This window comes from Lutjanus erythropterus, chromosome 21 (genome assembly GCF_056507025.1).
Source record: "Lutjanus erythropterus isolate fLutEry1 chromosome 21, fLutEry1.hap2, whole genome shotgun sequence".
NCBI classification, from domain to species: Eukaryota; Metazoa; Chordata; class Actinopteri; order Lutjaniformes; family Lutjanidae; genus Lutjanus; species Lutjanus erythropterus.
This window is the reverse complement of record NC_139337.1, coordinates 30,628,425-30,640,670: the sequence shown is the minus strand read 5'-3', so window position 1 is coordinate 30,640,670 and position 12,246 is coordinate 30,628,425. Positions and strand designations below refer to the sequence as shown.

The following is a 12,246-nucleotide window of genomic DNA, read 5'->3' as shown; positions in this document are numbered from 1 at the left end:
GTCAATTAACTGATTAGAAGAACCAAAGAAAATTAGCTGCTAAATTTCTGATTATCAATAAATCGTTTCAGTCATTTTTCAAGCAGGTTTTGCCTTTTAGCTAGCTAGCAAACAATGTACTGTTTCTTTAAATTTTTAGTTAGTTAGCACACACTATCATTTTTAAAAACGTTTTAGCTTGCATCCAAACAATGCGTCGTTTGTTAACTTTTTAGCTAACAAGCAAACAATTTTTAAAAAACTTTTTAGATAGTTAGCAAACAATGTAACCTTTTGTTAACATTTTAGCTAGCTAGTAAACAATGCAACATTTTGTTAAGGTTTAACGGTTTTCCTCGCTCTTTTATACTTACTCAAAGTTACGATAGCAGTCAAATTTATTATTTATTTATTTCCATTTGGACAAGCAAGTATCTTCATACTGATTCAGACTCTATTCAAAGTCAGTTTATATTACTAAAGTTTTCATTGAGCTCTGCTAAATTTTAAGTCTGGCTTTGCTCATTTTAAACCTGGGTTTGCTAAACTCTGATTAGATCTAATCTTGTGTCAAATTCATCTTTGTTGATGCAACCCAGTGTAAATATATTAAATCATCGGTGTGCTGTCAGCTGTTTCTTTCTCGCTCCCTGTTGGGCGTCGGCCCAAAGCAAAGTGTAGTTATTCAGAAACCCTTCTGTTCTGTGCAAATATTTTGAGATAATAAATAAGATATTATATAAAAGAGTTCATCACCAGACACTGAGCACACGTCATAAACACTCCAGGACTGTAAAACAGCTGCTGTGACGGCACAAAGACGTCCACACACACATGCAAGCGGAGAAACAGCTGCAGGTGAGACAGCAGGATTGGTGAGCGGTATGAGCGTGGCACACACAGAGTCATGAGGTCTGTACCGTTACGGGATTGGCTGGCGCTGGAAGCAGAAGGAAGCTCATTGGGCTGAGTGGAGCCAATGGCATGGCAGGGCGGGGTCTTAGGGTTACCTGGGCAGCAGGTGAAGCAGAGCGGAGAAAGCAAAGCGTTACACACTCACACGCCCACATATAGACGCACATTCACACCTGCGTCACCAACACGTGACGAACAAACAGGTAACAACACCAACCTAAAAACACACACACACACTGACATAAACAGCGAATCTGAGACACACCAGACTGCACACAAGATTCCCAGCAGAAGCGCCTCATCAAAACCTCATTATGTCAAATCATCATCATCATCATCAGACAAAACAAGATTATAGATGCAACATGAAGGATCCCAGCTGAGGAACAATCTTACCAACATGGTGGAACAGAGTGAAACATCGTGCAACAAAGATCTGAGTATCTGAGTAAGAAGACTGACTTCTTGTCTAGTCTGCAAACGTCATGTTATCATTACACTCATGTGACGACAGTGTTCACGCCACAGTGAAGCATCTGTCTATACAGGCTCTGTAATGTCAAAGCAAAGGAGGAGCATTTCAAAACAAAGGAGCAGCCAAACTTACTGAGCAGTGGGCATGGATGAACAAAAGTAAGAAAGAAAAAAGAGCAACCTGATGGCTGTGATCAGTTGTGTAGTGGCAGTAAATGTACAGTCCGCCCACAAAAACACTGCAGAAAAAGTAAAACATCTGTCTCGCTTGTAGCTAAGAGCACTGACTGCATTCCAGTGCAAAAGAAAAAAAAAGAAAAAAAAGCTTTTTTTTGCTTGATAATAATGCATTACATGACATGTTGCACATTCAAACACCACAGCAACACGTCCACAGATATAACTAAGACAGCACTGCATGCACGACCGATTTAATGAGACACCAAAGACAGGAGTGCTAATAAACAGCCCTCACTGCTGCTGAGCTGAGCAGCCATCTTAAAATTTGAGGTCCAGTTGGTGAGGTTCCTCCGTCTTTCTGGAACCCCTTGGGAGCCGTACCAGTTGAAATTTTCAACTGGGAACTTGAAAATTCTGACTTCCAAGTTTAAATGAAATGCACCATAAGAATCTACAAGACAAAGTGAAATTTTGACCTCATGATGGGTTTTAGATTTGCTTGACATCAAGCTGAATTATCAACTTGTTACACTGCATTTCCATATTCAGTCTCATGTTGCTTCTGCTCTATTTCGTGGGGGAGGACTCAATTTTCATTATGCAATCAGTAGAAACCAAAGTATCCACCTGAGCATTTTAAGTTGACAGGATGCACAAAAAACATCTTCCTTTGCCTTCAAAGCAGAATGCTGTTCAGATTTAGCAGTAATTGGTTCTTTTAATCAATTTGGAACAGCCTCGATAGCAGCAGTTGTTGCTCCTCCTTGGTTCTGGTGCACAGCTTGACGACGCTGTTAGTCCTGCCCATGGCACTGATTGGCTAATCATCAGACCCCCTGCGGAGCTCAGTGAATCGATTGCTTTTTTCAACCAAGAAGCCGCTGTTTCATGTCACGATGCCGGACGGATCAGTCAACTCAGCGGAGCGGGCGGATTCAAAGGTCTGGACTCAGGGAAAGCCAGGGGATCACCAAGGTCCTCAAAGACCATGCATGTCTGCACCAAACTGCATGATACATATACCCAAAATCTTTAAGACTGATCCTCTGGGAACCATGAGTGTCTCACAATTTTATGGAAATCCATTCAAACCAATCATTCAAGACAGGGCTTGAAGTAGGAAAAAAAAAAGTGCCAGCACTCCGCTTATTGACATGTTTGCTTGTGAATCAGCTGGCATCAGCAAATCATTAAGAATTACAATCTGAATTTCTATAATTAATTTCTTAAACCAAGGGAGCAACTATTTCAACTATTAGAATAAAAGAATTGAGCGGGTACAAGTAGCGTTAGTGTGTCGTGTAATGAAGACAGCAGGCTAGGGCGCTAACATTAGCTTACTGCTCTCAGACTGCATTTCGTACTGACTTTCAAAGCTCTGTTGTGTCATCGTCTGACTCTGTTCATGGTTTCTGTTCTGCCCTTTTGGAGCCTGGCCAACACTATTAAAAGTTAATATAACATTACTTAGACTTACGGTTGTCAAAAGAATCAATACTTCAATACTTTTTTTATATGACATGTTTAAAATTTGTCTCGCAGCAAAGCCAAACAGTTCAGTGACTATTTCAGTACTGGTGCCGTGAGCAGGTTGTTAATATACAAAAAGAAAAAACATCAATATGGAGCGTTTTTTTTTTTTTTTTTAACCACTAGAGTATCAAAAAGTCTGTTATTGTGACAGCTCTACTCAGACGACCAGCTGGCAGAGAAATGCAGGCAGAGGGGAGCGGGAACAGGTGAGCGTCACACAGTGACCCCTGGGTAATGCAGTTTATTTAGGGCCATTATGACTCACCAGAGAACATCGCATTGGAGAGGGAAGAAAAGAGCACCAGCAGCTTGTGAGAAGGACCAGTGAGTAAGAAACAGTCACAGTCCTGGTACTGTGTATGATGAGAACTGACTCACTGACAGCACTGACAGCACTGACTGAAACTGAACATAAAGGTCAGTTTGTTGTATCAGAACAACATCCTTTTAATAAAGTGACTTCTTCATTTTTTTTTAAAAACATCCACATAAATCACGACTTGTGAAGTCAGAGCATTTAAAGACATCATTTAACCCTTAAAGGGAAAATTCACCACTTTTCAGGTGACTGTCCAGCCAGTGTTGATGGAAAATGTAGTCCTCAGACAGCTGAGCTCCTCTCCTGCAAAATCTGTTTTTCTTCCTGCATCCAGTGAGGTCACAGTGATGTCACTGGTGTTCAGGAAGAACTGCAGACTATTTCAGCTTCGAGTTTCTATCTCTGGGTAACCAGGAGGAGTTCTGGGTTAGTATTTCTGTCACCTAACTTTATGTTTCAGCCAACAAAGTAAGAGCTACAGGCCTGGGTAGTGATACACAGCAACATGCATGTGGGAGTCGCACGTTCACATGCAGTGCATCCTGGTACATGTAGGCACTGCCTGCACAGCTCTGCAAGCAGAAGAACTCAGCCTTCTTGGTCGATACAGCAGCACTGAGGAATTTATTGATTCACTTGGCTACATCTACATTGTTTTTAATAATAAAAAAAAAGTGTCAAATCTTAACTTAAAACATTGTGTTTTATGCTTTTATTTCCCATTTGGAAAAACAATTTATTTCAGTTCTTTTTGAAGCTCTACAATGTTGAAATATTCTAGACGTTTCTGTTCTAAAACTTTGGGATCTTGACTAGAATTTAAAGTAAAGTTCTGTGGTTTGAACAAAGTTTGGCTGCACACCAGTTTGTAATGGACAACCATCAGCCTCCCATCACGTTTGCATTCATCATGCTGAAGTGGCCTTTTATAGCTGGTTATTTATTGCCTGAGAGCCCAGCTTATTATTGACTAATCAATGACTTCCATATGTCTATTAAATTTTTCATATCATAAAGCATGTGAATACGAATGAGTCAGTGAGTTTTGATTTATCACTGTATCAGAAAAAAACTACAAATGCTGCCATGATGGAGCAGACATCTTGTCCTGAACATCTTTTAAACCACTGCTCCCACAATCTGACCTAGAAACAGTAATTCACACATTGATCGTCTCTAGACCGGACTATTGTGACTCCCTACTGTCTGGCATAAACTAAAACTCACTCTCTCGCCTCCAGTTGGTTCAGAAAGCAGCTTTTTACTGGTTTTAACAGACAACATCACATCACCCAAATCCCGGCTTCCCTCAATGGGCTCCCTGTGCATTTTAGAATTGATTTTAAGATTGTACTGATCACTTTTAAAGCCCGTCTGGGACCTCCTGTGGGACTTTTCCATTGGCACTTTTGTCCATGCTAGGTCAAACTGTGCCGTGCTGATCTGCATTTCTATTAACACTTTAAATGTGTCGAGCTGTGCCGAGCCTTAAGATGCGCCTTAGATGGCCCATCTCTGGAGCACACTCAAAACCTCCAAGCAGGCTGCGATGATGTCACGTCCACCGCAGCCAACCTGTGACGACCCCCCTTCTCCCCCCCAAACAAACATGGGCTGTGAGACTGAACTTGTCTGAGCAGAAGAGCAGAGAGAAACAGGTTTTTAAAAGTGTCTGTGTTCAGCTCTCAGTACTTTTGTTGCTTCTAACTGAACCTCTGTGGTTTAAAGATTATTTCTCTCATGTGTCGCTGTTTGTACTTTCAGGCATCTGCTTTATTTTACTGTTTAATTTTCGTTTTCAGCTGACAGGAGCCATGTTAAGATACTGCTGATAAAAAAAAAAATCCTGATTTTGCTGCCTCATAATAAAAACTTTTAAATAACAAAATAACATGGGACTTTTATTGTGAAGAATTTATAGGAAGTTCAATGTTTATCCACCATTTTACAGCCGTTTGACTTAAAACTTAAACTCGTCTTCAGTTAAAGACAAGCGAGTGGCCCTGTTGTAATGGAGATGCAAGTTCTTGCCATGCCGATGTCCTGAGTCAAGCCGAGTCAAACCGGGCCAGCATGTGTATGGAAAAGGGGTAAAAGTTGTTCTAAAGTCGAAGCTTAACTCTAAAGGTGACTGTACTTTCTCCATCACGGCCCCTCAGCTTTAGAACGACCTGCCTGAAGAGATAAACCTGCAGAATCAGTGACATCTTTTAAATCCCACTTTATAGACTCACTTTTATGTGATGTCATCTTTTTAATCTTTCATTATTTTTATTTCTATTTAATTCTACTGACATTATCCAATGGCATCTTTTTATTCTTTTAATTCTTATTAATTGTTATCATTCTGTTTTATTTCTACTATGTTTTTGTGTCTTTTGCTTTGTGTTTTAATTTTAACTCATTTTTAACTTTGTCTTGCCGTTTTCACTCTGGCCTCACTGTTTTGGCTTTCTGCTGTTATTTTGCCCCCTGGGTATCCTGCTCCTTGTCTTTAAAGGTATTTAAGGTGTTAAATAAAGTTTTTATAATTTTTAACATGGGCGTGGGAGGAAGAAGAACATGTAGACTAGCAGGAGAACAGCTTTCTCGGTCAGTAAAGCAGAACAGAGGAATTTACTGCTCCAACTTGACCATTTTTACCATCAACACTGACTGGACATCGACATGAAAAGTGACAATTTTTCCCTTAAAACTTTGTGTTCATTTTGTTCGGCTCTTTTGAAGCAAATATTGTAGATGTTTCTGTTCTAAAAGCTCATCCTGACAGAGCTGGTTCCCCTGAGAACTTTAGGATTTCCACTAGAATTTAAATTAAAGTTCTGCGGTTTGAACAATGTTCTGCAGCAGTTTGTAATGGACGACCATCAGCTTCCTGTCATATTTGCATTAATCATGCTGAAGTAGTCTGTTACTGCAGGTTGATTTACAGCCAGGGAGCCCGGCTTATTATTGACCAATCAATGTCCTCCATATGTCTTTCAATTTTTCAGAACATAAAGCATGGAAACACAAATGAGTTGATGTATCCCTGGTAAAGAAAAACCTGCCATGATGGACTGAACATCCTGTCAGATTAAACTGAGTTTTACCTGAACCACCTTGGATCCAGAGAAAAATACGCAGCACACACACAGACACACACTTTGCGTCTTTAGTGAGTCCCTGTCCTTTAATCGAGTGGAGCTGTAAGATGAGATGCTGCTGTTTTCTGCTGCAGTGAGCGTTCTGCTGGGCCCCACACATCCCACAGCAGCCTCTCTGCCCGTCAGTCAGCCGGGCCGGAGCCAGACGAGCTGCTGCTGCTGCTGCTGCTGGGTGGACCCTGATCCCAGTGCCAGGACGGCTGGGCTGATGGGGACTGTGAATAATTGATGGCGTTATGAATGCACCACAGGATGTCGTGCCTAGCTGGTGGCGCTGTGGCCTCCTGCTGGCCAACACGACGACTGAAATATGTAATAAAAAAGATGACAACGACGAGATACGAAAGAAGCAGAGACGTGAATTAAAAGAGACGAACGTCGGCTGAGTGAACGGCCTCGTGTCGCACTTTGTCTGTGTTTACGTGCATGGCCTTGGTGCGTTCAAGGTTGATGTGTAACTCCCGCTCTTCTGGGAATTAGCCCTGCCTCCCAGCACAGAAATGAAACAACAGAGCAATAACACACAAACACACACCTGTAGCACGTTTAAAACCACCAGCTCACACAGCTTCAGTGAGTCTGACACACACACAGCCTCTCCTAACCCCGCTCAGGTTTACACACAAAGCGCTGAGCAGCTCCTGCATTGCAGCCTCCACACCCTTTTCCATCCTTTGCCCTTCTCCTTTCTTTAGCTCCATCACTTCTCCTCCTCCTCCTTCCTCTCTTTACCCTCACATCACCTGCTCCTCTTCCTCAGCTGCTCTCCTCTGCTTTGTTGTCCCCACCCTTTCATCCCACCATCCCCCTCTTCCTTCCCCCCTGACCTCCAGACCTCCCCCCAAAACACCTCTCCTCCTCTCCTCCTCTCCTCCCAGCCCCCATCAGCATCCGCCCGTTATGCTCTCAGCTGTTCTCGCACCAACCCTCCGCTGACATCATCACCATCACTCTCCTTCTTTCTCCATCACCTCGTCAACAAACCCCCCCCACCTCCCATCATACTCACCCTCCACTCCATCAGGCGGTCCTCCCCATGTCCAGCGTTTGGGCCTGTTATCCAGGTGGTCCCGGGCCTCCCCCCCTCCTCCTCCTCCTCCGCCTCCACCTCCATTTCCACCTCCACCTCCTCCTCCTCGTCTCTCGGCGCCTCCGGCTCTCCGGCGGACCAGGGCCTCCAGCCTCTCCTGCTCGTTGCGTTCAGAAACAGGGAAAAAGAGACACTCTCTCACTGAGCCATCGCTACGGCGACGGATGCCCGGCGATGCGCTCGGAGACGGCTGCGCCATGGTTACCGCATGCAACCGCAGCAGCCTCGCCCCTCCGTCCTCCTCACGCTCGTCTGCTGTGCGTCTGCCGGCGGTCAGCAGCGCTCGATCGCTGCTCGGCTGTCAGTCAGTGATACAGAACACAGCAGCTCTGCTCCCTCTGTCTCTGTCTGCCTGCCGCTCCCTCTAGGTACCACTGACTCCCCCCCTCCCCCTTCTCTCTCTCTCTCTCTCTCTCTCTCTCTCTCCTCTCCTGTCCTACCTCACAACTGTTTACCCCAACCGCCCTCCCTCCCTCTCTCTGGCTCTTCCTTTCTCTCCCTCCCTCCCTCTCTAATAACTGAGTCTATTTCACAGAGCAGTTTAGTGAGACGGGAGGGGACAAAATGCAACCCATCACCACCCCCACACACACTCACACACAGGGGACCATGCCTCCACACACACACACACACACACACACACACACACACACACACACACACACACACACACACACACACAGACTGAGTGGGTGGATTAGATATTGATACTGGTTGCATTTGTTTCATCTCTGGTGCTTTTTTTCTTTCCTCTCCTCTTTCTACCTTCTTTTACCTTGTTTCTGCACACAATATATTAAAATACTGTAAAATACATAAAATACAGAAGACTGATAAAAGTACACTGAACAAAAATATAAACACAACATTTTTTTTTGCTCCCATTTTTCATGAGTTGATATAAAAGATCTCAGACTTCTTTTGTGTACATGTGAGGTTTATCACTCTTAAATTTTGCTCACAAATTTGTATAAATCTGTTTTCCTGAGCTCTTCTCCTCTCCAAGATAATCCATCCACCCGTGAGGTGTAGCATAAAGTAGGGCTGCAATTAACAATTACTGTCATTATTGATTAATCTGCAAATCATTTTCACAATTAATCGATTAATTGTTTAGTCTACAAAATATCAAATAAAAAAGTGAAAACTGCTCATCACAGTTTCCCAGAATCCAAAGTGAAGTCTTCATTTTTGCTTCAAAATGACTGAAATGATTAATTCTTTATCAAAACAAAGTCAAAAGCAACTATTTTTCTTTCCATCAACTAATCAGCTGACTAATCGTTGCAGCTGTATCACAGAGGTTAAACAATATAACAACACTTAAAGATCAGATGTTTTATCTTGAAATAAGAGATTTATTAAACACTGAACCATGTCCTCACATATTAGAAATTGAAAACAAAACTGTAATCAGTGTCTCTATGTGCCACACCTGTCAGGTGGATGGAATTATCTTCGCAGAAAAGATAAGAAGAAAGAAAAGCAATAAATTCTTCAATTTAAGAACCTGGAACAACTTCTGTGCACACAAAAGGTTTCTTTCTTTCAAATTTTTATTCATAAATTTGTTAAAATAGTCCTAACTGACTCTGCAGTTAGGACTTCTACTTAAAGATTATTCTGTCCACCTGACAGGTCCAACACATAGAGGTGATGATTTCAGTTTTTTTTCCAGTTTTTCTAATATTCAGTTCAGTTCAACACTTAATAAATGTCTTTTTTTCAAGATAAAACATCTCATATTAAAGTGTCCTTTTATTTTGAAAAGTCCAAGACACAGCTGTGCAACAATCCTGCTGTTTAGTCGCTTAATTAATTGGCTGATTGAAAGAAAAATATCTGCCAGTAATTTTGATAATGGATTAATTGTTTCAGTCATTTTAAAGCACAAATAAAGATGTAACTTTGGATTCTGGGAAATTCTGAGCAGTTTTCACTTTTTTTTATTTTACAGACTAAATAGTTAATCGATTAATTGTGAAAATAATCAGCCGATTACTCAATAATGACAGTAATTGTTAATTGCAGCCCTACTTTATGCTACACCTCACAGGTGGATGGATTATCTTGGAGAGAAGTGTGAGAAGAGAGTGATAAACCTCACATGTGCACAGAAGAAGTCAGATCTTTTACTTCAACTCATGAAAAATGGGAGCAAAAGTAAAAGTGTTGTGTTCATATTTTTGTTGAGTGTACAATCTTAAAATATAAATACAAACCACCACAGAACAACAATACAATATATTCAGCACATGATATGATATGATATGATATTACACACGTTTGCTCAAAAAGTTTTCTTTCCATCTCTGTGATAAAAAAATAAAAGAATCGAGTGTTACCATCTGTATTTTAGCATCTTTTAATTTTGTGTATTTGTCTTCCAAAATATATAAATTTTGTCTTTTTCCTCAGTGAACAAGCTGCTTGCAAATTAATTCACTGTTCCCTCCACTGTTTCTCATCGTGTCTCCTAAGATCTTAAAAATCATTCAGAGCAACTTTTTCTTCTTTATACCATCATAATGTCGACAATTTAACATCCTGTCAGATCTGGCGACCACTCAGCATCAATTATTCATATATATTAATATCAGATTTTCCAAGAGATTTCATGGGGGACCAGGTTTCTGCATAAAGTACGATGGAGGGCCGGTGGGGACGATGTGGTCTTTTTTAGCACGTCTCAGCAGGATATAATAATAACTCCACAAAATAAGGATTGAACAGCCGCCTGCAGCGTAAATCACCTGTCACAACAAACTAACTTTTACTTTTTAAGAGTGTAACGTCTCCCAGCAGCCTGCAGCCACACACAAAAACATTTTATAACTCACATTACTGCCAGTGACACGCACAAGAAACTACTTTTAAATTTAGTAAATTAAATTAGGGCTTTTTGATATCATTTAATTATTCAAACTAATACGACATATTTGTTTTCTCTGATCACATGCAGAAATCAGAGACAACTCTGTCTTTCTCTTTCACTGTCTCTCTGTCCGTCTCTTCCTGCTTTCTTTGTGGTTCAGTTTTCTATTTTAAACCACGTCCCAGACTGGTTTTTCAGTCAATAGCTGCTAATGTGGCAGACAGCAGGTGTATATCTACAGTAACTGCACAATCTAAAGCTGATGCTCTGCTCCAGTATACTGTCTGTCTCTCTCTCTCTCTATATATATATATATATAAAGGATGGAAAAGCCCCACCTCAGCATTGGGGGTGGGTTTGCTGAAGGTGCATGCAGAGTCACGCACAGACTGCAGGAGGGAGGAGAGACGATGGGGGGAGGAGGAGGAGGAGGGGGGGGGTCCGAGTCAAGAGTAAGGATTTAAAAAGAGAGAGCAGAAAGGTAAGATGATAGAAGTGGAGAGACGTTCATGTAGCTACAGATCAAAGACTGAACGCTGCAGCAGAGACATTTACTGTGACCTGATTCAGGACTGCAGGACAATCTGTCCAACGCCAACACAGTTACTGGTTACTCTACAAATGTATCCTGATACAGTTACTAATTTAAAACTGTAGTCAGTAACATAATCCAAGTATCACAACATTAAAGTAATGTAACTTTATTAGTTTATGCTGCTTTTGGATTACCTCAATATAAAATATGGTGAAATTTGTTTAGCCTGATAAAGTGTTTTTAGGGCTGCAACTAATGATCATCATTGATTAACTGGTTGATTATTTTCTTAATTAATTGATTAGTTGTTTGGTCCATGAAATGTCAGAAAAAGGTGAAACAAGTTGATCAGTGTTTCCCAAAACTCAGGACGACTTTTTAAACTTAAGAAAAATACTCAAAATGATTAATCTATAGATGCAGATTAATTAAGGTAAGGTACTAAGGTAACAAAAACACAACAATTCTTATTTTCAGGTTATTAAACACTAATGCAAAACATACTCATTAATATCATATCACATTTCTTCCAAATTCTGCCAATAAATCCCACTGAATCTTCCACACTGGACCTTTAATTTGTGCTGTTTTATTTATCAGGGGCAAAACGCAGAACACTGAGTAGCATTAATCACAAAGCAAACGAGGCAGAGTTAGTCATGATGGACTAATTTACATCTGCAGAGCCTCATCAGAATATTAATAGAAAATACCTGCAAAGATTAAAAGCCTGACACACTGCAGCATTAATAACAACCAGAAAACTGACACGATAAAAAAACAGCAGAGTCGAAGAGTTGTTTGGTCAAAAAGTCACATTTAAATGTTTCTACAATTATTTTGCAATATTGCTGTAAAATAAACTATTTGGTGCAGAAGGGAATTAGTGCCAGAGACAAGAAGAAAAATGAAACGAGGAGATTTAGGTAGATTATCTGTCAAGAAAAAAGTTTTGTTCTCGATATGCAAAATTTCACCAAAATCTTCCCTCTCTGATTTATTTTTTCTCATCCCTGGCATGAATACTGAAAGTTCTACTTTATTCTCCACACTTTCAACTTTATTCTCAAAAGGCAAAATCCTAAGAAAAAAAGCTTCCTTCTCAGTTTTTCCCTCCTTAACGTGTCGCAAATCTCCATCATTACGTGGGACTGTAACCATCACAACGACGTCTTGAGCTGATTAGTCGATTAATTGATC

General features: G+C 40.9%; 1 protein-coding gene across 3 annotated transcripts in view; it reads right to left on the bottom strand.

The window, feature by feature from the left end:
- map7d2b (MAP7 domain containing 2b) overlaps positions 1 to 12,246 on the bottom strand; it is a 33,038-nt gene that overhangs the window by 13,609 nt on the left and 7,183 nt on the right. The window contains exons 5-6 of one of the 3 annotated variants that reach the window (XM_084747632.1): positions 7,556 to 7,733; positions 900 to 989 (exon numbers count right to left, since the gene is read on the bottom strand). In XM_084747632.1, the coding sequence (XP_084603758.1) occupies positions 900 to 989; positions 7,556 to 7,733 (268 nt within the window). Of the gene's footprint in view, positions 1 to 899; positions 990 to 7,555; positions 8,030 to 12,246 lie in introns of those variants that run through there. The other 2 variants (XM_084747630.1, XM_084747631.1) reach the window with 2 other exon arrangements.